The sequence below is a fragment of the Rana temporaria genome, chromosome 3 (genome assembly GCF_905171775.1).
Source record: "Rana temporaria chromosome 3, aRanTem1.1, whole genome shotgun sequence".
Lineage (NCBI taxonomy): Eukaryota > Metazoa > Chordata > Amphibia > Anura > Ranidae > Rana > Rana temporaria.
The window spans coordinates 137,350,031-137,374,624 of NC_053491.1; the positions used below are offsets into that span (position 1 = coordinate 137,350,031).

Here is a 24,594-nt window from a genome sequence, read left to right on the forward strand (position 1 = left end):
GATCACTAGACCTGGCCACGAACTTCGACACCTTGTGGTTCAGACGAGCGGCCAGGAGATCCACGCCCTGTGAGCTTCACCTCCTGCAAGGGAGTTGAAACACCTCCGAGTGCAAAAGACCAGTCGCCCTGGTCCAGCATCTGGCTACTCATGTAGTCCGCCTGCCAGTTTACCTGATGGCAGACCTAAACCACAGTTGTCCGACAGAATCCTGATCGGGCGACCTTGCAACCTCCTCGACCACGAGGAGAGGCATAGCCTGATCGCCCGGAGTTCTAGGACATTGATCGGTAGACGGGATGCCACTAGAGTCCAGCGACCCTGGGCCAACTGGATCCCCCAGACGCCTCCCTCAACCCGTGTGGCTGGCGTCCATCGTAATCACCGTCCACTGGAAGGAAACAAACAACTTCCTGGACCAAAGAACCGGATCTCAGCCACCAATTCAGAGAGACTGACTAGGTGACTTACCTGAATCTGCCGATCCAGAGACAAAGGAGATTTGTATCACTAGGACAGTATCTCCCTCTGCAAAACACGTGTGGAACTGGGCATACGGTACCCCCTCGAAGGAGGCTACCATCAGGCCCAGGACTTGTAGGCAAAAACAGAGATGACCGATTGCGTGATGCCAACACCGTCACTGCAGACTGAAGAGTCTACAATTTTTCCAGGGGAAGAAAAACCTTTGCTTCCAAGGAGTCCAGGATCAACCCTAGGTACTTCAAACGCTGAGTCGGAACCAGAACCGACTTCTGAATGTTTAAACACCCACCCGAATTCCTGGAGGGTCTGACTGGCTATAGACACATCCTCCTCTAATTCTGAGGCAGAAGCTACTCTCAGAAGAGAGTCGTCTAAGTAGCCCACGATGGCAAAGCCTCGCTGTCCCAGCAAAGCTAGGATCAGTGCGAGCACCTTGGTGAAAACTCTTGGTGCCAACGCTAGACCAAAAGGAAGGGCCACAAACTGACAGTGGTCCTCCCCTATCCCGAAACCTCTGGTGACTTGCGCAAATTGGGACATACATGTATGCGTCCTTGATGTCCAAGGACGCCAGAAAGTCCCCCGTATGAAGCACAGCTACCACCGAACGAATGGATTACATGAGAAACTACCTTACTCTCACAAAGGCATTTAGGGCTTTGAGGCCAAAAATTGGACAGACTCCATCCTTCTTCGGGACCACAAACAGATTTGAATAGAATCCCTGAAACCGCTCATCCTGCGGGACGGGAAAAATTACCCCGCAGCTTAGCAAGTCCTACACTGCCCCAGCAGGGCAGACCGACAAGCCGGAAGGAGAGGGAGACTTGAGGGAAAGAATCTGTACGGTGGATAGGAAAGAACCCCATCTAGTACTCCGAAGAGACCACCTCGCAGACCCACTGGTCGGAAAGAACCCCATCTAGTACTCCGAAGAGACCACCTCGCAGACCCACTGGTCGGAGAGCAGGGAGGTTCACCAAGCTGTGAACCTGCAAAGCCGTCCCCCCACCCATGAGACGGGCAGGGGAAGGCTACATACATTGGCTGGTTTGGGTGCCGACGTGGTCGACTTGCACACCCAGGGGCGTTCCCGTCCCCCAGCTGAGCCTTTGTTGGCCTGGGAGGGTTTACCCGCGGGCCCTGACTGATGAAAAACAGCGCTTCTGAGCGGGGAATGAAGGACCCGGCACATGGCGTGGCTCCTTTCCCCTGGTGGACTGACGGAGGAGAGTGCTCTTACCCCCGGTGACATTCTTGATAATGTCATCCAATGAGGTACCAAAAAAAACACCCACCCCTAAAAGGTAAATCAGCCAGGGCTTTTTTGGATGCTTGGTCAGCAGACCAGCATTTCAGCCAAATCAGGCTGCGCAAAACCACCGCCAAAACAGAGGCTCTGGATATCAAGGATGCTGCATCCCGTGGAGCATCACAGACATATACAAGGCCCTGGACCAACTGGTCGGCCAGTCTAACAAATTAGGGAGGGAGCTGGTGCTCCTCCACAGTCTGGTGCGAAACCTTACCCATTCAGGGAGTGTCTGAGACACCAAGGTTGCAGCCACAACAGGCCGCGATGCAGACCCCAGCATGGTTAAGATGGAGCGGGTCAGCGCCTCTGACCTCCCATCAGTATGGACCTTGAAGACAGGGGTCCCTTCTATATGGAGAGTGGTCACCCCTTTTTAACAGGGGCACCAGGGGGCCACTACCTGAGGAGAAGACTTTTTTTTAAAACTCTCCTCAAAGGGGTACCGAACCGCCAGGCGCTGAGGAACTACAAGGACTTCTGCATCCTTTCCCATGCCTTATCAATGAACTTGTCAAAAGAAAGGGACATATAAGGAAAAACTTTCACAGAGCAGCCTGAATTGTGTGCACAAAAAAGACCGAGCCCACAGAGGATACCTCCGCTGCACAATACAGCATAAGCAAGCTTCTTACAGCATCAATAAGCGCACTGACAAGTACCCTGTAACTGACCCAAGTGAGGAGTCGGCCTCACAAGAAAGGTCCTGGTCAACTTACACAGACCACACAGAACCAGGGACGAGACAGCCAGGTCCCGGTCTGAGGCAGAGCAGTCCCCAGGGGATGGTGGGGGAGGGGGCACTTTTTAACCCCCCCTAACGCCGCACTAAAGAAGTGTCTATAAAAAGCAGGTGCAGGAGCCCCAGCTGCCACCTCTGGCATGTCTTGGGGAGGAAGAACCAGACACTGACTCCATTTAAACAGCTCTCAGAGACCCATTTCAGACCTGAATAAATCCCACCATCATTGCTGCGCTGACTGGGGGGTTACCCAGGGGACTCGCCAATCACCGGAGGAGACCGTTCATCGCCGCTGCCTACCCTCAGAACACAGCGCGTGTGTGAGGAGAAATGCTGTGAGGTAAAGCCTGATCAAAAAATCATGAGGAAAACTGTGCTGTGCGCTATATAAGCCCAGCACTACAGGCCAAAACCACCTCCAAAATGGCCGCCGGACGCCACAGATAGAGCAGGGAACGGCCACAGTAAAATGGCCAACCGCAATAGTAAGCTGCGCCATAGCGCGACCACAACAAAATGGCCACCAATGGGAATTTACAATAGTAACAGCAGGCTACAAAGAAATGGCGACGGCACTGCAAAAATTGTGGCAAAACGCCGCAACGTGGATGAGAAGGCCTAATGAGGCCTTTTTGAAGCAAACACCCCCCCACAGAAAAAACACAGGCCCAGAAACCCCACAGTCCCCTGGTGAGAAAATGAGCCCCCCCACAGATCCACCCTGGCAGCAATAGAACAGCAGAGGGGAAAAATGACAGAGAGCAGGGAAGGGAGGACAGGAGAACCCCTGAACCCCAGGAATGCTCAGCCTTAACGACCCGCCGAAGCGGGAAGGACTGTACTTACCCGTCCATGCGAGGACCCACTGACACATTCCTGACAGGCATACACCGCTTAGGATTAGCTGTCGGCCCGGTCCAGAGACAACACCACAGCCCAGTCATATGTGGACCCTGGAGCCAAAGATCACTGGCCACCGCAGGAGCCATGGGGTATGTCGTGGCAGACCCAGCCTCTTTGCAAAGGTGTGCTCACGCTCACAGGCCGGACTGAGGAGACTACAAGGATCTATAATATCCAGCATGTCTCTTAGCCGACAGTTGTCCTTCTCCTTTGCTAGGCAGAAAGAAACTGAGGCTGCATACTGCAGGGAGGAGGGTTATGACTGGAGGGACCGCCCCTGGGCGGGGCTGTTCAACTCTGTTAAAGTAACATATATTTAATTATCTAACATGTTTCTGCCTAGTCCTCTCCTGTGAACAGGAACATAACCCACTTGTCAAGATTTAAGGAGCGGTGTCCATCCATGGACGATGAGAGAAATTTACCCGGTCTACACAATATTTAAAAAACACATCAGGGTGATATAAAACTGGTCAGAGGAAAAAAAAAAAACAAGCAAAGAAAAGAAACCAGTTGCAAAACATCACAACCATCAGGTTCACAAGCTCCATGCCATGTTTATAGAACAAGTCCCAAAACCTTTCAGAGGTGGCAACTTGGACAATTTATTACTTTGGAAGACATTTTGAATTTTTTACCCTAGACACCATTTATCTAGGGTCATCTGTTGTCCAAAAATGTGCATGTAAATGCTGTCTTCAAAAGCATTTACATGCACATTTTTGGACAACAGATGACTAATAGCCCCGATAACTTAAATTTTAATCCCCATGATTAAAACTCATCTGGAAGTAGCTTTGAGGGAAGAGTAGTGTTTTGTCACATTGGTGTTCTTTTTCTGTCATTATGTTAACCACCGTGCAATGTCTTTAGGCCCCAAAACACAAGTTATTTCTGACTTATGGGACACTGCTTTCACAATAAGCATGTGAAAATGTATACGTTTTAAAACTTCGCAATGGCCATTAGTATAAATGAAAATGTGTTGCCCATATCTCACCTTTGGCTTGTTGAACTGATGTGATTTGCTTGTTTGCAAGCTTCAAATCACCAGCCTTGACTCACATTTAAAATATAACTTGGGTGAATCTTGCTTTTAAAGTTTACAGGTAAAGTATATAGTAGTTGTAGTTTGGACACACCTTCTCATTCAAAGAGTTTTCTTTATTTTCATGACTATGAAAATTGTAGATTCACACTGAAGGCATCAAAACTATGAATTAACACATGTGGAATTATACATAACAAAAAAGTGTGAAACAACTGAAAATATATTTCATATTCTAGGTTCTTTAAAGTAGCCACCTTTTTCAGCAGACACATCTCTAGAACTGTTAAGAGGAGACTGTGTGAATCAGGCCTTTATGGTAAAATATCTGCTAGGAAACCACTGCTAAAGCAAGGCAACAAGCAGAAGAGACTTGTTTGGGCTAAAGAACACAAGGAATGGACATTAGACCAGTGGAAATCTGTGCTTTGGTCTGATGAGTCCAAACTTGAGATCTTTGGTTCCAACCCGTGTCTTTGTGCGACGCAGAAAAGGTGAACGGATGGACTCTACATGCCTGGTTCCCACCGTGAAGCATGGAGGAGGAGGTGCGATGGTGACACTGTTGGGGATTTAATCAAAATTGAAGGCATACTGAACCAGCATGGCTACCACAGCATCTTGCAGCGGCATGCTATTCCATCCGGTTTGCGTTTAGTTGGACCATCATTTATTTTTCAACAGGACAATGACCCCAAACACACCTCCAGGCTGTGTAAGGGCTATTTGACCAAGAAGGAGAGTGATGGGGTGCTGCGCCAGGTGACTACCTCTTGAAGCTCATCAAGAGAATGCCAAGAGTGTGCCAAGCAGTAATCAAAGCAAAAAGGTGGCTACTTTGAAGAACCTAGAATATGAAATATATTTTCAGTTGTTTCACACTTTTTTGTTATGTATAATTCCACATGTGTTAATTCATAGTTTTGATGCCTTCCGTGTGAATCTACAATTTTCATAGTCATGAAAATAAAGAAAAAACTCTTTGAATGAGAAGGTGTGTCCAAACTTTTGGACTGTATGTATGTATGCATGCATGCATGTATATTATATATATATATATATATATATATATATTATATATATATATATATATATATATATATATATATATATATATATATATATATATATATATATATATATATACACACACACACACACACACACACACACACACACACACACACACACATACATATACACACATATACACATACACACACACACATACACAGCGGGTATAGAAAAGCATTACCCCTTAAAATAATCACATTTTGTTGATTTGCAAATTTACAAATTTAGTCCCTCAAGCTCTTGTTGTGTGTGTTTGATAAATCTCAATAAAAACAATCTGATTAAAAAAAAAAAAAAAAAAAAAAAAAAAAAAGGAAAGCCTTTAGACTGTTGGGATATGTCTCTACTAACTTTGCACATCTAGACTTTGCAATATTTTCCCACTCTTCTTTATAGAACTGCTCAAGTTCAGTTACATTTTTAATTGTGACCGCTTGTGGACTGCAGTCTTCAAGTCATTCCACAGATTTTTCAATGGGGTTTCAATGATGGTATTTTTCCCCATTCATTTTCCTTATATCCTGACAAGTGCTTCAGTGCCTGCTGCACAGAAACACCCCCATAACAGGATATTACCACCTCCATGCTTTACTGTAGGAATGGTAATATGTGGTGTTATTTGGATGGTGAGCTGTATTGCATTTCCGACAGTCATATCATTTGGTGTTGAGGCCAAATATTTCAATTTTAGTCTCATCTGGCCACCTTAAATGCACCTTGAGGATGCTGAGATCACATTAGAAAAATAGTATTAAGGTCAGATGAGACTAAAATTGTATTACGGTATTTGGAGCACTTGTCAGGATAGAATAAAAATCAATGGAGCAAAACACCATCAAATTCTTAAGGAAAATCTGCTGCCCTCTGCCAGAAAGTTGTCAATGGAAAGAAGGCTTACCTTCCAACATGACCCAAAGCACACAGAAAAAATTACCACACAGTGGTTGAAGGAGAAAAACGTGAATGTCTTTGCATGGCTTTGTCAGAGCCCAGACTTATGACTTGAAGACTGCAGTCCACAAACGGTCACCATCCCATTTAACTGAATTTTGAGAAGCTCTGCAAAGAAGAGTGGGCAAATATTCCAAAGTCTAGATGTTCAACGTTAGTAGAGACATGTCCCAACAGACTAAAGACTGTAATTAAAGCAAAAGGTGGTTCAACAAAATACTGACACAAGGGGGATCCTTTTTCCAACTCAGTGATTCGGTTTGTATTTGTTTGTTAAATTCTGACATGTTGGCGTTATATCTATCACTTTGATGTTATAAGTTGCACTAGTAAATACACCTGGATAAAAACAAGGCTGCAAAGCAACAAACTGATGATTTTGAAAGGGGGGGAAAGTCTTTTCTATACCCACTGTAATTATTGCTGTGCAGTCAGCATGTACTGCAAGTATAAAGTTCTCACACAGGTATTCATATAAGACTTGTAATATTAAATCATACCAATTCAAGAGGGAATCAAAAAACTTTCAAGCTCAATTAACCAGATGTCTTTTATGTTAAATTGAAACCGTGCCAGTCCAAGTAGCACAAGTTTAAAGGGCTTCGTACTTTTCTGCCATAAACCACACAACCGATTAGAAAAGTAAAAATCGAAAGGTATTTAAGGCATTACCATACCCATTAAATATTTGCAACTGATAATGAAAGTAAATTTCCTTCTACAAACTGTAGCTTTCACTTTTATTAAGGAACAAGAGAGATTACCCAAACAAGTAACTGTAAACCACTACGAAACAATCTGAGGTCTTGTTCAAAAGAAAATTCCTAGGTCACAATGAAGAAATGAGAAGGCTACCTGAGACGCAAAAAAACAGACAGACATGCCTAAACATAGACAAACCCCTCTAAATGTATTTGAAAATGAAGTAACTACTACTACTAAGGTCATACCTCAGTTGTATAGTGCTTTTTGTAATGATGAGACTTTCTGTTTCTGAGCACACTGTCATTATGAGGCCGATCCATGTTACGCCGTGCAATGTATCCTGTGCTGGGATCATCTTCACTGGAAACCTCATCAGAAACATTAGCCAAGGATCTCTGCGCATCCTGCACAAGATTCACATTTCATTAGAAAGGTTTTCATTGTCACACACATAAAAACTAATAATGATAGTTAGGTTTGTATAAAATAACCAAACACCTAGATTGTTCCTCACCATATCTGGCCGGAACGGGCTACAGTGGCTGACAACTTCCATATATAAGAGTATCCACAGACTGCACTCAGGCCAATTGATAGAGGGTAAAATAAGATTTTCTGCAGCATCAAGTCACAGCATTGCCATTCTCCCCCTCCATCCAGCATTTAAATGGACAAACACTTAGACAACCCAAATGTGTCCAAGCAAAGTAATAAAAAATAGCATACAGTGACTGACATGTACCCATACGCACTTTCTCTGTCCATTACTTGGCTTACCATATCTGTTTCCCAGACACCGACTAGGCCACATATTAGGTTACAGTAAAGGGACTCACAAGCATAAGATGATAAATTAGCATTAAAAGCTTCTTAAAAAATCCTTTTCACAAGTGACACATACTTTAGTAGATATCCTTAAATATGCACATAGACTGAAAAAACATAGCACCAGGGTCAGCTGTGTTTAAACTGGTTATAATTTTTTAAATAATGAACATGTTATACTTACCCGCTGTGTGCCCCAAACATACTCTTCTGGGGTCCACTAGCAGTGGTCTTGACTCTGCCTCCTCTCTGAGTGCCCCCATTGCAAGCAGCTTGCTATAGGGACAGTTAGGCAGGCTTGACCCCGAGTTGGGTGGTGTGCGTCTATAGACACACATAACATTGCTCGGCCCAACCCTCTTCAAAAAATTTGACTGATAGCAGAAAAAGCCAATGGCTCCTGTTGCAGCAGAGTCTCCTGTGAGAAGAAAGGGGAGAAGAGCTGCTACAGATGGGCACAGCTTTGGATTGAGATCAGGCTCAGGTAAGTGTCTAAAGGGGGGGGGAGCTTTTGATTTAAATAAATATGTTTCCCCTTGGTTTAACAACATTTGCCTAAGATAGTCTATTTGCTACCACATAGTTATTAAACTCACTTGTCAAAAAACATTGCATTAGAAGAAAGAGCTCTATTGGCTATAGCCATCTTCATAGTATAAAAAAAAAAAAAAAAAAACAACAAGCTAAAAAAAACACACACAGACACACACAAAAAAAAAAAAAAGATCGGGTTTCTACAGTTAGTCTGCATAAAGAGTAAAAAAAAAAATATTACCATTAACCCAGACAATACTAAATACTGAATTCCAAAATTACATCTCCTGTGGGTCAAAGTATGCATTAAAGTGGTTCTAAAGGTTCAAGAATGTTTACCTTCATTCATTCTATGCAGCAGCTCCCCCAGCCCTTTCTAATACTTAACTAAACCTGATCTTCCTCCAGCAATGTGCACGAGTGCCTCGGCTCTCTAGTGACTTTCTCTCCTCTTGGCTGAGACAGCAGCAGGAGCCATTGGCTCCCACTGTCATCAATCACAGCCAGTGAGCCAACGGAGAGGGGCAGGGACATGCTGCAGTTTCTGTGTGTGAATGGACACACACAGCAGTGGCTCGGAAACCCTCATTGCAAGCTGCTTGCTCTGGGGGCACTGGGCAGGAGGGAGGGGTCTGGAAGAGGAGGATCAGGGCTGCTCTGTGCAAAAGCACTGCACAAAACAGGCGAGTATGACAGATTTGTTATTTTAAAAAAAATTGCCTTTAAATATTACTTTAAACAGCTGTCGAAAATAAAAATATCCTGCCAATACCTGTTATATTGTCTAAATCAAATACTAACATACATTAAAAACATGATCAATATTGACTTACGGTTTTTGTTTTGTTGTATATTGGCTTGGCTTGATGAGTCCTGTTAGTTCCTGCTGCCCATGTGGTCTCTTCAGAATGGACGGTTTCACTATGAGGCTCATGGATGTGTACTCCATCTTCACTGCTTTTACCTGTCAACCTCCCTTCTAATGATACGTAACCATTGTCAGTTTCTGTAGATTTGTCGATAGAATTTTTTGACTTCTTTGAACTGAAGTGAAAAAGTGGTCACTGTTAAACATTCTGAAAGGCTTGGCTTCTTAGAGAACACAATGCACAAGGAATGAATTTTATGAAAAGTTTGTTTATAAAATTGATATCCAATGTGTAAAAGTGTAACCTAATTGCAAATGAAAAAAAAAAAAAAACACAATTTAAAATCATGTTTATGTGACCATCAAGCCCAAACCGGCCTTTGTGTTTTACTTTGTTCAAATTTGTGTCTAATATTGGATCGGCTTACTATTAAAGAGGAGTTCCACCCAAATTTGAACTTCCGCTTATCCCACTCCTCACCCCCTTACATGCCACATTTGGCATGTAATTTTTTTTGGGGGGGGGGGGGGAGTGGGGGCTTCAGGAAGAGTGGGACTTCCTGTCCCACTTCCTCCTTCCTGTAGGCGACTAAGCTTAATCGCCTACAGGAAGGGGCTACTGTAGGCGATCGCCTAGGACACGTCACAGGTCCTAGGCGATCTCCTGGCCAATTACACGGCGCAGCGCCGGGCCGCGCCGCTCGCGCATGCGCAGTGGGTGCCCGGCCGTGAAGCCGAAAGCTGTCACGGCCAGGTGCCCACACTGAGAATGAAGACGCCGGTCGTGGAGGGTGGGAGAGGAGCGGAGCCCCGGCCGGCACGTCGCTGGAGCAGGTAAGTGTCTGTTTATTAAAAGCCAGCAGCTACACTTTTTGTAGCTGATGACTTTTAATAAATATACAAATTGGCTGGAACTCCCCTTTAAGGTAGGAGTAAAAGGAAAAAAGCCAACTTAAATTGCATGAAAAGCATGATTTTATTTTTCAATTAGTCATTTATAATATGGTTGATTTTTTACCATGTCAGCCTCCATTACAATTTAAAACAGATTTTTGTTTAATAACAAATATTAGTTAAAGTGTTTAAGTTGTTTATTATGTCACTATTGAGCATTTTTCACCAAATGCTACTATCCACATTGTATTAAATGTTGTAATATATATATATATATATATATATATATATATATATATATATATATATATATATATATATATATATAAAAAAAAAATTTGCATTTTATATATGTTATGCCGTGTACACACGATCGGAATTTCCGATTAAAAAAGTCCGATTGACTTTTTCCATCAGAAATTCCGATCGTGTGTGGGCCCCATCTGACTTTTTTCCATCTGTGTTTAGAAATAGAACATGTTTTATTTTTTTCCGATGGAAAAAAACAAAACAAAAAAAAAACATAGGAAATTCCTATCGTGTATGTGGAACGCCGACGGAGAAAAAACAACGCATGCTCAGAATCAAGTCGACGCATGTGCAGAAGCATTGAACTTAATTTTTGTCGGGTCGTCGTAGAGTTTTACTACACCGCTTTTTGGACGGTCGGAATTTAGTCTGACAGTGTGTATGCAAGACTGACGGAAGTCGGCTTCATCGGAATTCCGACGGAAAATTCCATCGGAAATTCCGATCGTGTGTACGTGGCATAGGTGTAAAGTTATACCTTAAAAGTAGTTTTATAAAGCTTGTAAGTATGTTGGCTTTTTTCTCAAACTCTGCAATAGAGCATGGCTTGGGTAAATGTAAATAGTCGACAATAAAATGATCGTCACATTATTTAACATGTTAAAACTATGGCGCAACATTAAATGAAAGCAAAAAAAAAAAACACACACAAAAAATATAGGTGCTCAAAAACTCTGATAAAATTTACAGCAATGGAGAAATGGAAATAAGCGTAGTAACCATAGTCCTAATTTGCCACATGACCAAATCCATTTAAGAAAACATCTTTAGCATTGTGCATATATGCTCAAGGGCCACCAACTTAAAACATTGAACATTATTAAGTCAAGCCTCGTCATCATTCAGTGCCTTGAAAAAGTGTTCATAACCTTTGAAATGTTCCACATTTTGTCATGTTCCAACCAAAAACGTAAATGTATTTTATTGAGATTTTATGTGAGAGACCAACACAAAGTGGCACTTAATTGTGAAGTGGAATGACAAATGGTTTTAATAGTTTAAATGTTATGCCAACCCCCAAGATATATATTTTTTCAAATAAATGTGAAAAGTGTGGCATGCATTTGTATTTACCTCTCCTGAGGCAATATTTTGTAGAACCATCTTTCGCTGCAATTACAGTTGCAAGTCTTTTTGGGTATGTCTCTAGCAGCTTTGCACATCTAGAGTGTGAAATATTTTAGACAGCCTTGCAGATTTGCAGTTGTGCCATACTCTACATTTTCAGATGATGGATTGAACAGTGCTCCATGAGATGTTCAAAGCTTGGGATATTTGTTTTTATGACCTAACCCTACTATAAACTTCTCCACAACTTTATCTCTGACCCATCTAGTGTATTACTTGGCCTTCATGATGCCGTTTGTTCAACAAGGTTCTCTAACAAACCTCTGAGGGCTTCACTGAACAGCTGTATTTATACTGAGATTAAATTGCACACAGGTGGACTCTACTTACTAATTAGGTGACTTCTGAAGGCAATTTGTTACACTAGATTGTAGTTGGGGATATCAGAGTAAAGGGGACTGAATACAAATGCACACCACACTTTTCAGATATTTATTTGTAAAAAAAAATCTGAAAACAATTTATAAAATTTTTCTTCCAATGCACAATTGTGCCACTTTGTGTTGGTCTAATATAAAGAATCCCAATAAAATACATTCACGTTTTTTGATTGTAACATAACAAAATGTGGACAATTTTAAAAGGGTATGGATACTTTAAGGCACTGTAATGTAAAAAAAAAAAAAAAGAAATTGGGAAACCCACAGATTACCACTGGAAGACAGGATTCGTTTTGCCAAGGACATGTTTTGGCATATCAATAGCAAAATACAATTCTGTCTCGTGAAACGTATTAAGTGAAGAGCAATTAATACTTAACAGCTGTCAACTGTTTGCAAGTAACCCACACATCTTGATAACAGATTGCAGGTCAACCCCTAAATAAACATATTTCTCCTAATAACTCAAAACTGTATGTGTTAATCATTGCAGCATTTATTTTTTTCATGAAACTGCAATATAATAATTGGGGAAAAAGTTTTTACCATGTGGAGTTCTGGTGCTAAAGTATAAATCACAAAAATATCAGAATTTTTGGAGCACTTATGTTAGCAGAACACAGGCATAAACAAGCTACATGATTATATGACGAAGACACAGGACAACATTTATGAGGCACGCAATATCCCTTCTTCTGGTCATGAGTCTTCCCTACTCACAGAAATGACATCTAAACCTGTCACCCATAAACTATGTATGAGATGCTTTGCCAATGGTTTTCCTGTTTCCGAGACACTTAAATTTTTAAACAGATACAATTTCAAGATCAAATGCCTAAATAATCCAACTAATGTCTTCCGCTCACTCTTCAATATCATCTTCTTAATCAATGGCCACATGTATTTCTTCTGCAAATTAGTCTTTAGGTTTGACAAAGAATTACCAATTTATAATGAAGACGATATTTTAGAAGATTTATTGGCAGAGCCAATTCATGTATGACTTTTCATGTTATTGTCAAAGTTATCCACCTCACTTTGCAATGAATGTTTGTTCCTCTACGATTCGCATTTCTGTGGGGGACCCAGAAACGATATCAGTGATTTCCAGAAGGGATATTGCATCTCTACTGAAATACATAGCTTGTAAAAAAATACAAACCCTGATAAAAAGAAAGCAGCATGCCAGATATCTCTGAAGACTGTGCCAATACTGTAAGAGGAGCTTGTACCGTAGTTCTGCAAAGTTCCCTCCTGTGTATTATCTGTAGTACTAGAGCCATCGCCTTCCCTATGTACTTCCAAATGTGCTGCTTTTCTTAATTTCCTTCAGCAGAAGAGATCAAAAAGTCGAAGGACCTTCATCATTGACTTGCATTGCGGCAGTAAAACAATGATTTATGGCCTAGATTTATTGATGTTTTTAAAGTACATGAGTAAAGCCTTGAAGCCTTTTGGTTGCCACTGTGTAACCTTATACCCAGTTAATACATAATCTACAGATAGGTGATTTGTCCAACAATCACTAGCAGTATAAATGGCGGTCCTTGACACCAAGCTAATTTCCTGCCCTGGGGAACAGGTATGGTTTCTTGCCTATTATCTTGGGCACTGGTTCCCTCGCCACACCAGTGAGTTCTCCTAGCTCTGGTGCCTATGACAGCAGACCCAGCTCATAGAAGTGTTACCCCCACAAACTGGAGGTGTCCACAGCATGTAGGTAGTGATGTGGACACCTGAAGAAGGACCCCAGGGAGTAAACAGATGAAAGGAATGTCACATGATCTTGGATTCATATAAAAGTAAAAATGGGCAATTAATTAATGAGGGGGTAAGGGGGAGGGTTGGTAACATCCTGGAGTTGGGCTTTAAACTGATAGAGTGCAACATCACATATTCCATTTTCCATGAGATAAAAAGGAATGTCCTGTTATTGTGTGCACGATACAAAAAAGGTCACCTGGAGACCCCATTTGGATCCTTTAAATGCCCACACACACAGGCATTTGCAACTTCAATCTGAGAATTTAAAAGTCTACAATGATTAATATTAATGATCATCCATTGGATTATTTAAAAAAAAGCTGTCTATTTCATGGGGGGTGTAGCAAGTGGTATGTTAACATTTTATCTTGGACGGCATCAGGAAAAGAAATGTATTGTCATTTATAACATAACTCAAATACAGGCAGGCCCCAAGTTACAAGGCAGATGTCATCCTGGTGCAGGAAACTGCCGGACGGCCATCTTGCTGCTCATCGCATGCAACCACCTATTGTCCGGCAGACCTGCCAGGAATCCCATATCACTGAATAGCCAGTTAACTCCTCCCTATGCTAACTAAAACTTAAAAATAATTACACCTAAATAATGTACCTGTTCCAGCTTGCATACAATTTCAACTGAAGAAATCTACAGAACCAATCTTGTTTGTACCTGGGGACAGCCTGTATGTGAAGTAGAACAAAAGAACATACTCCCAAATACAAATAAAAACTACAGCTGAAGTTGTAACTGCATAACAGAGGCGTGTGTGAGGACAGCATTAACGATTTATAAAAACACATATAGAATAAGGGGAAGATTTGTGTGTGCTATGCGAGTTGAAGTATTTAAATTGAATATCTGAAACAATCAGATCAAATGTCACAAAACCTAAATTTACACTTCACACTGACTAAATTGTTTCAGGGCTTTCCTAAATTTCCCTTACATATAGTCTTTAGGCTGGATTCACACATGTCCAGAGCGAATTCCAGCTTTATTTTCTCTGCGAAAAGAAAAAAAAATGCTGTTCCTCTTCATTGTAGGCGAGGATCAGCTGAGCAGGGAGACGGGGAGGTGTAGTGAGGAGGAGGAGAGAATGCCTGTTTATAACAGAACGCATCTACGAATCAGATGCGTGCCTTCAATTCGCACTGCACTGCCTAGAAAACGCACACAGAAGCGAACGCATACGCAACTCCCACCCACACATGAAAACGGTGTTCAGACCACACGTGTGAGGTATCGCCGCGAACTTTGGAGTGAGAGCAATTCTAGTCCTAGACCTCCTCTGCAATTCGAAACATGTAACCAGTAAAAAAAAAAATCTTGATTTTTCACAATGGTTGCCTGTCTAAAAGAATTGTAACACAAAATTACGATTTCTGCTCATAAATGACAAACTGGTGAGAGACAGCGGGAAAAACATCAGGAAAGAGGTATAATGACAGCAAGGCAAAAACCAGGCAGAGGATTGTGATGACAGAGGAGAACATTAGGGATAGGATGACAGCAGGGGCCATCAGGGAGAGAAGTGTGAGGACAACTGGGAATATCAGGGAGAGGAGTGTGATGATAGAGGAGGGAAAACACCAGTGACAAGGTTTCTTTTTTTTTCTTCTACGGAGCTCTGTGGTGCACAAGGGTAAAGTGATGATCCATCTTCTGAAGAGGAAGGACACCCCCTGAGGTGCAAGGCTCCTTAAAGGAGCAAGGCATTCTACGGTTTGCCAAGGCAGAAGGTGGACTCTGCTCCTGAGGGACCAGCCAAAGCCAGTCCTTCAAGTACTTGGTGAGGGGCTTTCTCTAAGAGTGACCACCCCATCCTTCCCTTGATATTAGGGCTCCAATAACACACAACACACATGCAGTCCAAGTGTCCATGAAAAATAGTGTAAAAAAATAAAACCACATGCAACACACAAAGCGGGCCTTTTGGTAGGTGTAAAAATAAATTCAATCCACACTGCGCCTATGACACCACAATTAAGTGAAATGTGCTGCTACTTAAAAATAAATATAAATCAACCATCAGGTGAAAAAAAAACAATAAATGCAAAAACATAACATTTCCACAGTAGCGCACACAAAAAATATTTAGACTGAAATACAAATGATATCCAAATGTATGTGAATGTCTATAAATGAATACATTGTGAACAATACATAAAGTCCTATTCCACACATGTTAAAAAAAAAAAAACAGTCCTTAAGAAGTGTGCAAAAAAATGCAGAAAAGTTTATGTGAATATACACCGATATCCTCTACCAGTGATGAATAGGGGATCAGCCCCCTTAAGAAAAGCGCTCACCGAATGCTGTTGCTATTCACTCTCGTGTGTGGCAAAATACACTCAGAATAGACTGAAGAATCTTTTTCAAAAGCCACACCTCGTTCAGATGACTGGCTATAAACTCCACCAGAAAGCATGCGATCCCCTTACTCAGGTTGATAAAGGTAATGGAATTATGTCTAACAGATGAAAGATGTCGACATCCCACACTCTCCATGACTAGAATGACCTAGGCCTCGATCCTTTGATGAGGTGATAGCTTTACGTAAGAAAACCGATCATGGTATACAGATCCCATGGCTACGCTAGTGCCTCTGCAGCATCCCCTGAGGGATCATGTATCTTAGAGACAAGGCTGTCCAGCTTTTTGATGAACGAAAATGCACCACAGAGATACTGGAACAGGAAACTCCACCCAGTATAGGATAGACTCCAATACCACTGATGCTGCAACACTGCTGGTGTCCCCGATGGTTGATGAAGGCCACAGATATGGTGTTGTCCAATGTATCCGGACCAAATGATAGGTCAGAAGGGGGTTCCAGTGAAGTAATGACATACAAAGTGCTCATAACTCTAGTATGTTGATTGAAAGCGTTGATTCATTTGGAGATCAACAACCCTGCATATTCAGAGGGCTACCAACTCCACCCGGATCCAGAAGAATGGCAACCATTGTGACAACCTTACAACATAAGGGAAGAAAAAAAACAGGACTGCTGACAATGCTGGGGACAGAAGCCACCATGACAAAGAACTAGGTTCGAGGGTGTAACCAAATCACCTCGTCCAGATTTGTTCCATGGTCTGAGAACATTCCATTGCAAAAAGAGAAAGCCAACGTACTCCAAGATATGTAATTGTTTGAAGAGGACTACACAATGTTAGGAGCTCAAGGCCAGGGAAGTTTGTTGTCGCAGCAACTGATCTTTAAAATTTCAGATGCAGATGATTGTAAGATCTCCAAGATGAAGGACAAGATTTGAATCATCTTTCTCTGCCTAAAGTTAATTGCTCCATGTTCAACTACATGTGGATGCATGAGGCCTCTGTCAGCCTGTCATTCATTTCTACAGGCTTCCTGACTTCAGCTATGCATATACACCTGTGATTCCTGCTGCAGGAATCCACTTTCCTTTCCTAATCACATGTGTAAATGTAGCCTAAATGTAACTATATTTTAATTTATAACTATAACAAAGAGGAAGTTGCTAGCATGTAGGCTCCATCCATAGCCCTATTCCATAGGATGTTATGTAACTAGGGAAATATTTGATGACCCAATCTGTTATGCAGTGTTAATTAAACACGTAACCCTTAATGTTTAGGACATATTAAACACATGTTTGTGTTTAAGAGGCTTAGTCACCGGGCAGATGCATCTGAAGCACTAAACACACCTAGTTACTTAACAACTGCATATTACAATCTCAGAACTCGTTTTAAAGGAAAATAAAAATAAAATTTCAAACATCTGAATATCACGTATCCATACTGTTCTATTCAACTACAAAATTTGTCAAATATATTTGGCTGGTTTATGAAAGCATCCATAAAAACTAATTTTTTAAAAGCAGCAAAAAGATAAGTGAAGGAACCTTTTGAATGGCCTATGATGCCACATACATTTGGATACAAATTACCTTAAAAACACAGTTCAGATGCAAAATACCATAATGTAAAAGACTAGGATATTGCAATCATCTGATGCTCCTATCTATAGATCACCCAAAAGGCCATTTGTCACACTCAAGTGCATTAGTTTAAATCCAAAAAACCATGCATGATTAAAATGCTTTACATGACTTGTGTTACCTTCTCCTTTTTCCAATGATAACCGGAGGCGATTTAACAGTCCTTGTTGATACAATCTGGCAATGCACTGTTCCAAGGAGAAGCATCAGCCATACTGGTCCAATAATTTCAGTAAAGGGTACACAGTGAGGCCCGGGTGAAATGGTATAAAGAACTACTGAGGCAACTACAGAACAAACAAAGATTTGAGAGCTTTTAAAAGAGGTTTTGTTTGATAGAGAAAAACATAATAGAACATTCTGCAGAAACGTTGAATGCATAATAAAACACACACATACACCCTTAGAAAATCACATACATATTTTGTCCAGCAACTGTTTGTGAAGTACATTGGAAATGTAGTATTCACATACACAAAAGAACAACAAATTGCAGATAGTGGTTTTATGCAATACAACCCACATTTCAGACTCTCCTTGTATGGTCAATAAACGGTCTGGAAGTTTTACATTTTGATAACCCATACATCATACAACATCTAGCAGCACTGCAAGAGACATCTTGGTATCAAGCTAATGTACAGCTATAGATGAATGGTATCTTAATAGAACATTTTTATTCTGTAATAAACGAAACATTTTTACACATTCTATACGGCGGCACAGTGGCTCTCCTGTGTGAATTGCTGTAGCTGTACGGCGGCTTGCACAGGCTCAGTTGCAGGCGGGCGCCGCCCGCGAGCACACTGCGCGAGGGTGCCCACGGGAGGACTTCATGTCCTCTAGCGGCCCACGATTGCCTTGTGCACAATGTAAACAAGGCATTTCCTAGTTCTGACAGGTGACATGACAGCGATCTACGGTTCCCAGTGGTCGGGAGCAGTGATCGCTGTCATGTTCCAGTAAGCACATCCCCCCACAGTTAGAAACACTCATAGGGAACACAGTTAACCCCTTGATCACCCCCTAGTGTTAACCCCTTCCCTGCCAGTGTAATTTACATAGTAAAAAGTGGCTATTTTTAGCTCTGATCGTTGTATAAATGTCAATGGTCCCAAAGAAGTGTCAAAAGTGTCCGATCAGGCCCCTGCAATGTCGCAGTCCCGATAAAAATGGTAGATCACCGCCATTACTAGTAAAAAAAAATAATAATAAAAAAAATGCCATAAATCTATTCCCTATTTTGTAGATGCTATAATTCTTGCACAAACCAATCAATATAAACTTATTGCGATTTTTTTACCAAAAATATGTAGAAGAATATAAATCGGCCTAAACTGATAAAGAAAAAAAAATGAATGTAGGATATTTATTATAGCAAAAAGTAAAAACAATATATATTATTTTAATTGTCGTTCTTTTTTTGTTTATAGCGCAAAAAATAAGAAATGCAGAGGTCATCAGATACCACCAAAAGAAAGCTCTATATGTGGTAAAAAAAAAAAAAAAAAAAAAAAAAAGGACATCAAATTTTGTTTGGATACAATGTTGCACGACCGCGCAATTGTCAGTTTAAGCAACGCAGTGCAGAATCGCAAAAAAATGCCCTGGTCATTAAGGGGGATCTTTGATAAGTACTCGCACATGGTTCCAGAAAGGCCTGCTCTTTGTTTATACTATATGTTCAATGGAAAACTATAGTCGTGCTTCAATATTCTTTTGAACGCTTTTTCCTGCAAGTTCAACTAATGCAATCTCCTATGATTGCACTTTGACCCCAACTGTTTCAGGAATTAACTGCAGATCCCGCGATTACGATTTTGGCTACTTTTAGAATAAAGTAGTCTGCTTTTGGGCAGAATTTGCGTACAAGTTCTGGACAAATTAGAAGTCGTTTTAAAATTTAAGGCTGGCCATAGACTGTTAATTTTTTTTTACACTTAGCCAGCAGGAACGGCTACAGATGATTTTTAAATTCGGCCAGTCCCTCCTAAACTGGCCAAATAATGATCCCTCTATGAGCAGCTTAAAAGCAGAGTTCCACCCACTGAAGGCTCCGCTGCCGGCGCCTGCACCCGATCTGATGTGCAGATCGGCTTTGGGGGGCCAACATCGCAGGCTCCCTGGACAGGCAAGTGTCCTTATTAAAAGTCAGCAGCTACAGTGTTTGCGGCTGGAACACCGCTTTAAGCCAACTGTACAAAAATTTTTTTCTTACAGTGAAATGATGGGTTTCAAATAATCCGATAACCTTTTTATATCCCTTGCCAAGTTCAGAGGTCTCCACAGGCTTTAGAGCCTCAGAGCTCTTCTGATTTCAACTTGATGACACCACACATGTCAATAGCAAAGAGAATACTAAACCCTAAAAATCTAAAGTATAAATCAGACAGGTTAAACATGCATACTCCCCAATAGCGATGAGCTCAGGCGTGCCATCTGTACTGGACAGGTAGCCATCTAAACTGGGCCAGTCATCTGTGGAAGGGGCATTCATCGCCCAGCACATATACAATGAGCACATATAAATATAGCTGCTAGGTAATGCAAGGAATGTCTCGTCCATTTATGACTTGCTCAGTACAGGTTTAGAGCTTTCTGGTGGACTTGCTCAGGTGGGTTCAAAAGACCATCATTGTTTATGGGAATGAATATAATATTTACATTTTATATGCAATTTCTTCAAGTATACATCAACTTTATCTGTAGGCGTTTTTTGAATTAAAGTTCAACATTTAGCTGTTCAAATATGTTGAAAAAGCCAATAATTTTCATGGTTGTACTTGCCTTACCCATCATAAAATATAAGGGTGCACTTCCTGGCTTGTTACTGTACCTACAGCCTAATAACAAGGTCTGCAGTGTGAGATCATGAGATATGGAGTAACATTTGGCGATATAACTTAAACAATAGATGTCTGCTCCAGTGGCATGCCGCTCAGTGCCCATGCCAATGAAGTCCAACATGGAATATTAAAAAACAAAGTGAAATTAACAGGTTCAAGTAGTAAGAATTAACTTCTAATTATGCAAAGATAGAAAAGTCTCTGGCGAGCTGTGAGAAAATTTTGGGACCCGACACAATCAAAGAACATTTCTGAGAGGAGAGCGCTAGAGAGTAGTAGATATACTTGAGTGCACCATGTAGGTGCCAGGTGCCCCCTGGGTATTTTGCAAAATCAAAGTGAGGAAATAACCCTAATTGATATCTGCATGCACAGACATTCCAACCTCCCTCACGCTTCTGTTGAATAATCAACAGGTGCACGAGTAAGCTAAGGGAAAATTAAAGTTTAAGTTCTGGAACTAGAAGCCATCTAAAAACAGTGCTATGAGTAAAAAGGTCACGTCTGTCGTCTTAAGAGCAGATGATTCACTGATGAAGTGAGATCTTTGGCAAAGAGGCGGGAAAAGGAACAATGCTACTAAAAAAGTGTGTGAAAGGCCAGGAGAGTTCAAGTAGGGACAGGAAATGTAAAACCCTGTAACTTGACAATAGACGTTAGAATACATTACAGTCTGTGAGACCTGTTGCCTGCTAAGGAAGCCTGAGCTAAGGGCACTAGTGGGGCTCCCTGAAAACTGTCCTTAGCGCATAGTTTCAATTTACCAAAAAACTACCCAACAGATGTTGCGCTACCCTTGTAGGAGCCGCTGGTGAATACGAGCATCTCCCTTCCTGCACAGCCAGGCACACAAATTTTCCACACACAGTCAGAAATTAGTCCTTACAGCTTTGTTTTTTTGTTTTATTAGAAAGATTGAACTTGCATAGGGTTATTATGGGATGCCCACTTAATCAACAAGAGATAAGGGACAAAACTATATACAACCAGTAAATATACACTTTTTCTACCTCCAGCACAATCTTGCTTGTAGAAATACATCTACCAGGACCAGCTAGCACGGACAAGCTGATCTAACACACAGACTCCGTCAGATCAAGAGCGAATGCCCTTTACCAAAGGGGCCCACGGTCCCAGCCTGCAGTGTAGCAGAAAAGGTCTTTGTGCTTAGCGGTCCTTTTGCTGTGGCTACTGATCCCAGTAACACCGCTTCAGGCACTGCCAGCCTGCCTGGCCACAGCTGCCCCTTTTACTAGCCCTCCCAGCTACTTCTCCACAGTCCTCCCAGACCGACTCTGAATCCATTCCAGACTGCTTGCACCCAGTACCTTCAGGCAGGCCTTTCTTCTGATTAAAACGTGTTCTCCCACGCCTCCTGGTTAGGATCCCCGGGTGACATGAACCGCACCCAAGCCCAGGTCCGAGTTCACACCCCCTCCCCAGACTGGAGGGGGAGGCTTAATCTCAGAGGCCTCTGACAGCCTAACACTCCACCTCCATCCTCCACACTGCCCCAAGTGAGCTGACCCTAAGTATTTGAGAAGGCCTGCTCCCTGCAAACCCATTTGTTGGGGATTGGTCAGGGCCCTCAGAATACTCCAGGCAGCCCCCCTCCCCTCCTTCTAGAACTTTTTGCATGTTTATAGAAGTAGGGGGAGGTCTCAAAGATGCTCTCTGTGAGTCATACCAACCCTCCCTGAGTCACTCACCCAACCCAGATTAACACACAGGCTTGGCTGCCAGCTAAGGCTGAATTTACCTACAATAACAAAAAAACACATCTAGGGGGGTGCTACACAGATAAGGGGCATCTGTAGATAAAAACAAAACAGTGCAGCTTTGATCACAGTTAGATACTGCCTTTGCTTTGGGAGTAGGAAATTTACGTACCTCCCAAAGCCTGACTGGAAAAACATTGCTGGGATGTTGCTAAGAGAGTCCTACACCAGGACTATCATTCATCTATCATTAATAGTCCTGGTGCTACCCCATCATATATACACGCTTAAGGCGCATTGCCAAGCTGTAAGTGAGGCTTCTGGATACATATGAATCCTTTCATTAGTGCCATGTTAACCAGCATCTTCTCTCCGGGGGAATTTACATTTCTGCCACACATGGGGCCATGAAGGGGGTCAGATTTGTGCCACTGTAGCCGCTACCTGTCGTGTCGGCCTATTTGGACCTGTCACCTTCTCTTTTGCTCCTATGTCCACCCCCGAAGACCTATATTTGCAAGCGGCCCATGCTGTGACATTGTTCCATTGCAATTTTCAACCTAACCTGAGGAAGCAATATCTATAGCAAAACAAGCCAACAACCTGTATTTGGAGCAACGATTGGGCAAATACTTTCCAGCAATGTATGTGTGCATTGCCAGTAGAATATATAAATGTCAGAGTGGCCCCCAGTCTACTCCAGATTTGGGTATTATTGTGCAATATGAGCCCACCCCCCAACCCCCCCTTTGAGGTTAATGTTTTTATATACTAAATTAAATGTTATTGTTTCAAAAAAAATAATAATAGTTTTAAAACTTTTCTGCCTCCTGTTGTGCCTAAAAGATCCACCAATTTTAGAACATGTAAAAGGGGTTGTAAAGGTAAAAAAAAATTTCCCTAAATAGCTTCCTTTACCTTAGTGCAGTCCTCCTTCACTTACCTCATCCTTCGATTTTGCTTTTAAATGTCCTTATTTCTTTTGAGAAATTCTCACTTCCTGTTCTCCTGTCTGTAACTACACACCGTAATGCAAGGCTTTCTCCCTGGTGTGAAGAAAGCCTCTTTAGGGGGCGAGCAGGAGGGTCAGGACGCCCACTAACACACAGCTCCTTTCTCTATCTGCAAAGTAGAGAGTGTCCCGACACTCCTGCTCGCCCCCTCAAGAGGCTTTCTCCACACCAGGGAGAAAGCCTTGCATTACTGTGTGGAGTTACAGACAGAAGAACAGGAAGTGAGGATTTCTCAGAAGAAATAAGGACATTTAAAAGCAAAATCGAAGGATGAGATAAGTGAAGGAGGACTGCACCAAGGTAAAGGAAGCTATTTAGGGAAAAAATTTTTTACCTTTACAACCCCTTTAAAGCGTAATTTCAGTAATTTGTTTCCAACTTTCTATTAAATCTTGTGCCCTAGTTGTTTTAACTTTGGATAGTAAAACTTTTTTTTTTCTGCCAGTAAATACTTTATACAGCCCGATTCCGGTTTCTTGTCTAGAAAAAAAAGCACAGGCTTATGACATCATGCACAGCTCACTCTCTAACTCTTGTTAGAGTTTGCCAGGAAGAGAGGGGGGGGGGGTGAGAGCTGCAGAGCTGGAGGTGTGCCTCTGTGTAAATCCAGGAAGTAAAAAGGTAGCAGCTTCAGCTGCCCACAGTTAAAATGGTTGCAGCCAGACTCAGTGGAGGGAGATTTCTGCAGCACATTTGGCAAGTACAGCATCACAGTATATATAAAATATGGAAAGTGGTTGGAGGGAAGCTTCAGAATTGCAAAGATGTTTTTATTAAATTATGTAAGCAGACTGCAGTCCCTATTTAAGTTTTTGATTTTCTCCTGGGTTCCGGATGTAGCATGGTTACAGTCTTATTTTTGGATACGTGTCTCTTGAGTGGTTTAGATATTTAAAGCATTGTTTGAATTATATCCGACTAACCTCCACTGTAAGCAAAAGCAACATTTTTTCGATTTTTCTGAGCACAATGAATAGTTCTATCGAGACTGCTGTTTTAATTGTAACCTCAATAAATATAAAGCATATGTGCAAGCTAAAAATAAGTTACCATGGGAACAGACACTGACAAGGGAATGCAAATAAAAGCTACCAGGGCTTTCATAA

The 24,594-nt window shown here is 41.8% G+C and overlaps 1 protein-coding gene across 3 annotated transcripts in view; it reads right to left on the minus strand.

Moving 5' to 3' along the window:
• PHTF2 (putative homeodomain transcription factor 2) overlaps positions 1-24,594 on the minus strand; it is a 165,579-nt gene that overhangs the window by 54,993 nt on the left and 85,992 nt on the right. For 2 of the 3 annotated variants that reach the window (XM_040343464.1, XM_040343465.1), the window contains 4 exons: positions 18,033-18,198; positions 13,322-13,486; positions 9,414-9,624; positions 7,467-7,625 (listed from right to left, as the gene is read on the minus strand). In XM_040343464.1, coding sequence (XP_040199398.1) covers positions 7,467-7,625; positions 9,414-9,624; positions 13,322-13,486; positions 18,033-18,198 — 701 coding nt within the window. The remainder of the gene's footprint in view (positions 1-7,466; positions 7,626-9,413; positions 9,625-13,321; positions 13,487-18,032; positions 18,199-24,594) is intronic. The other variant, XM_040343466.1, reaches the window with a different exon arrangement.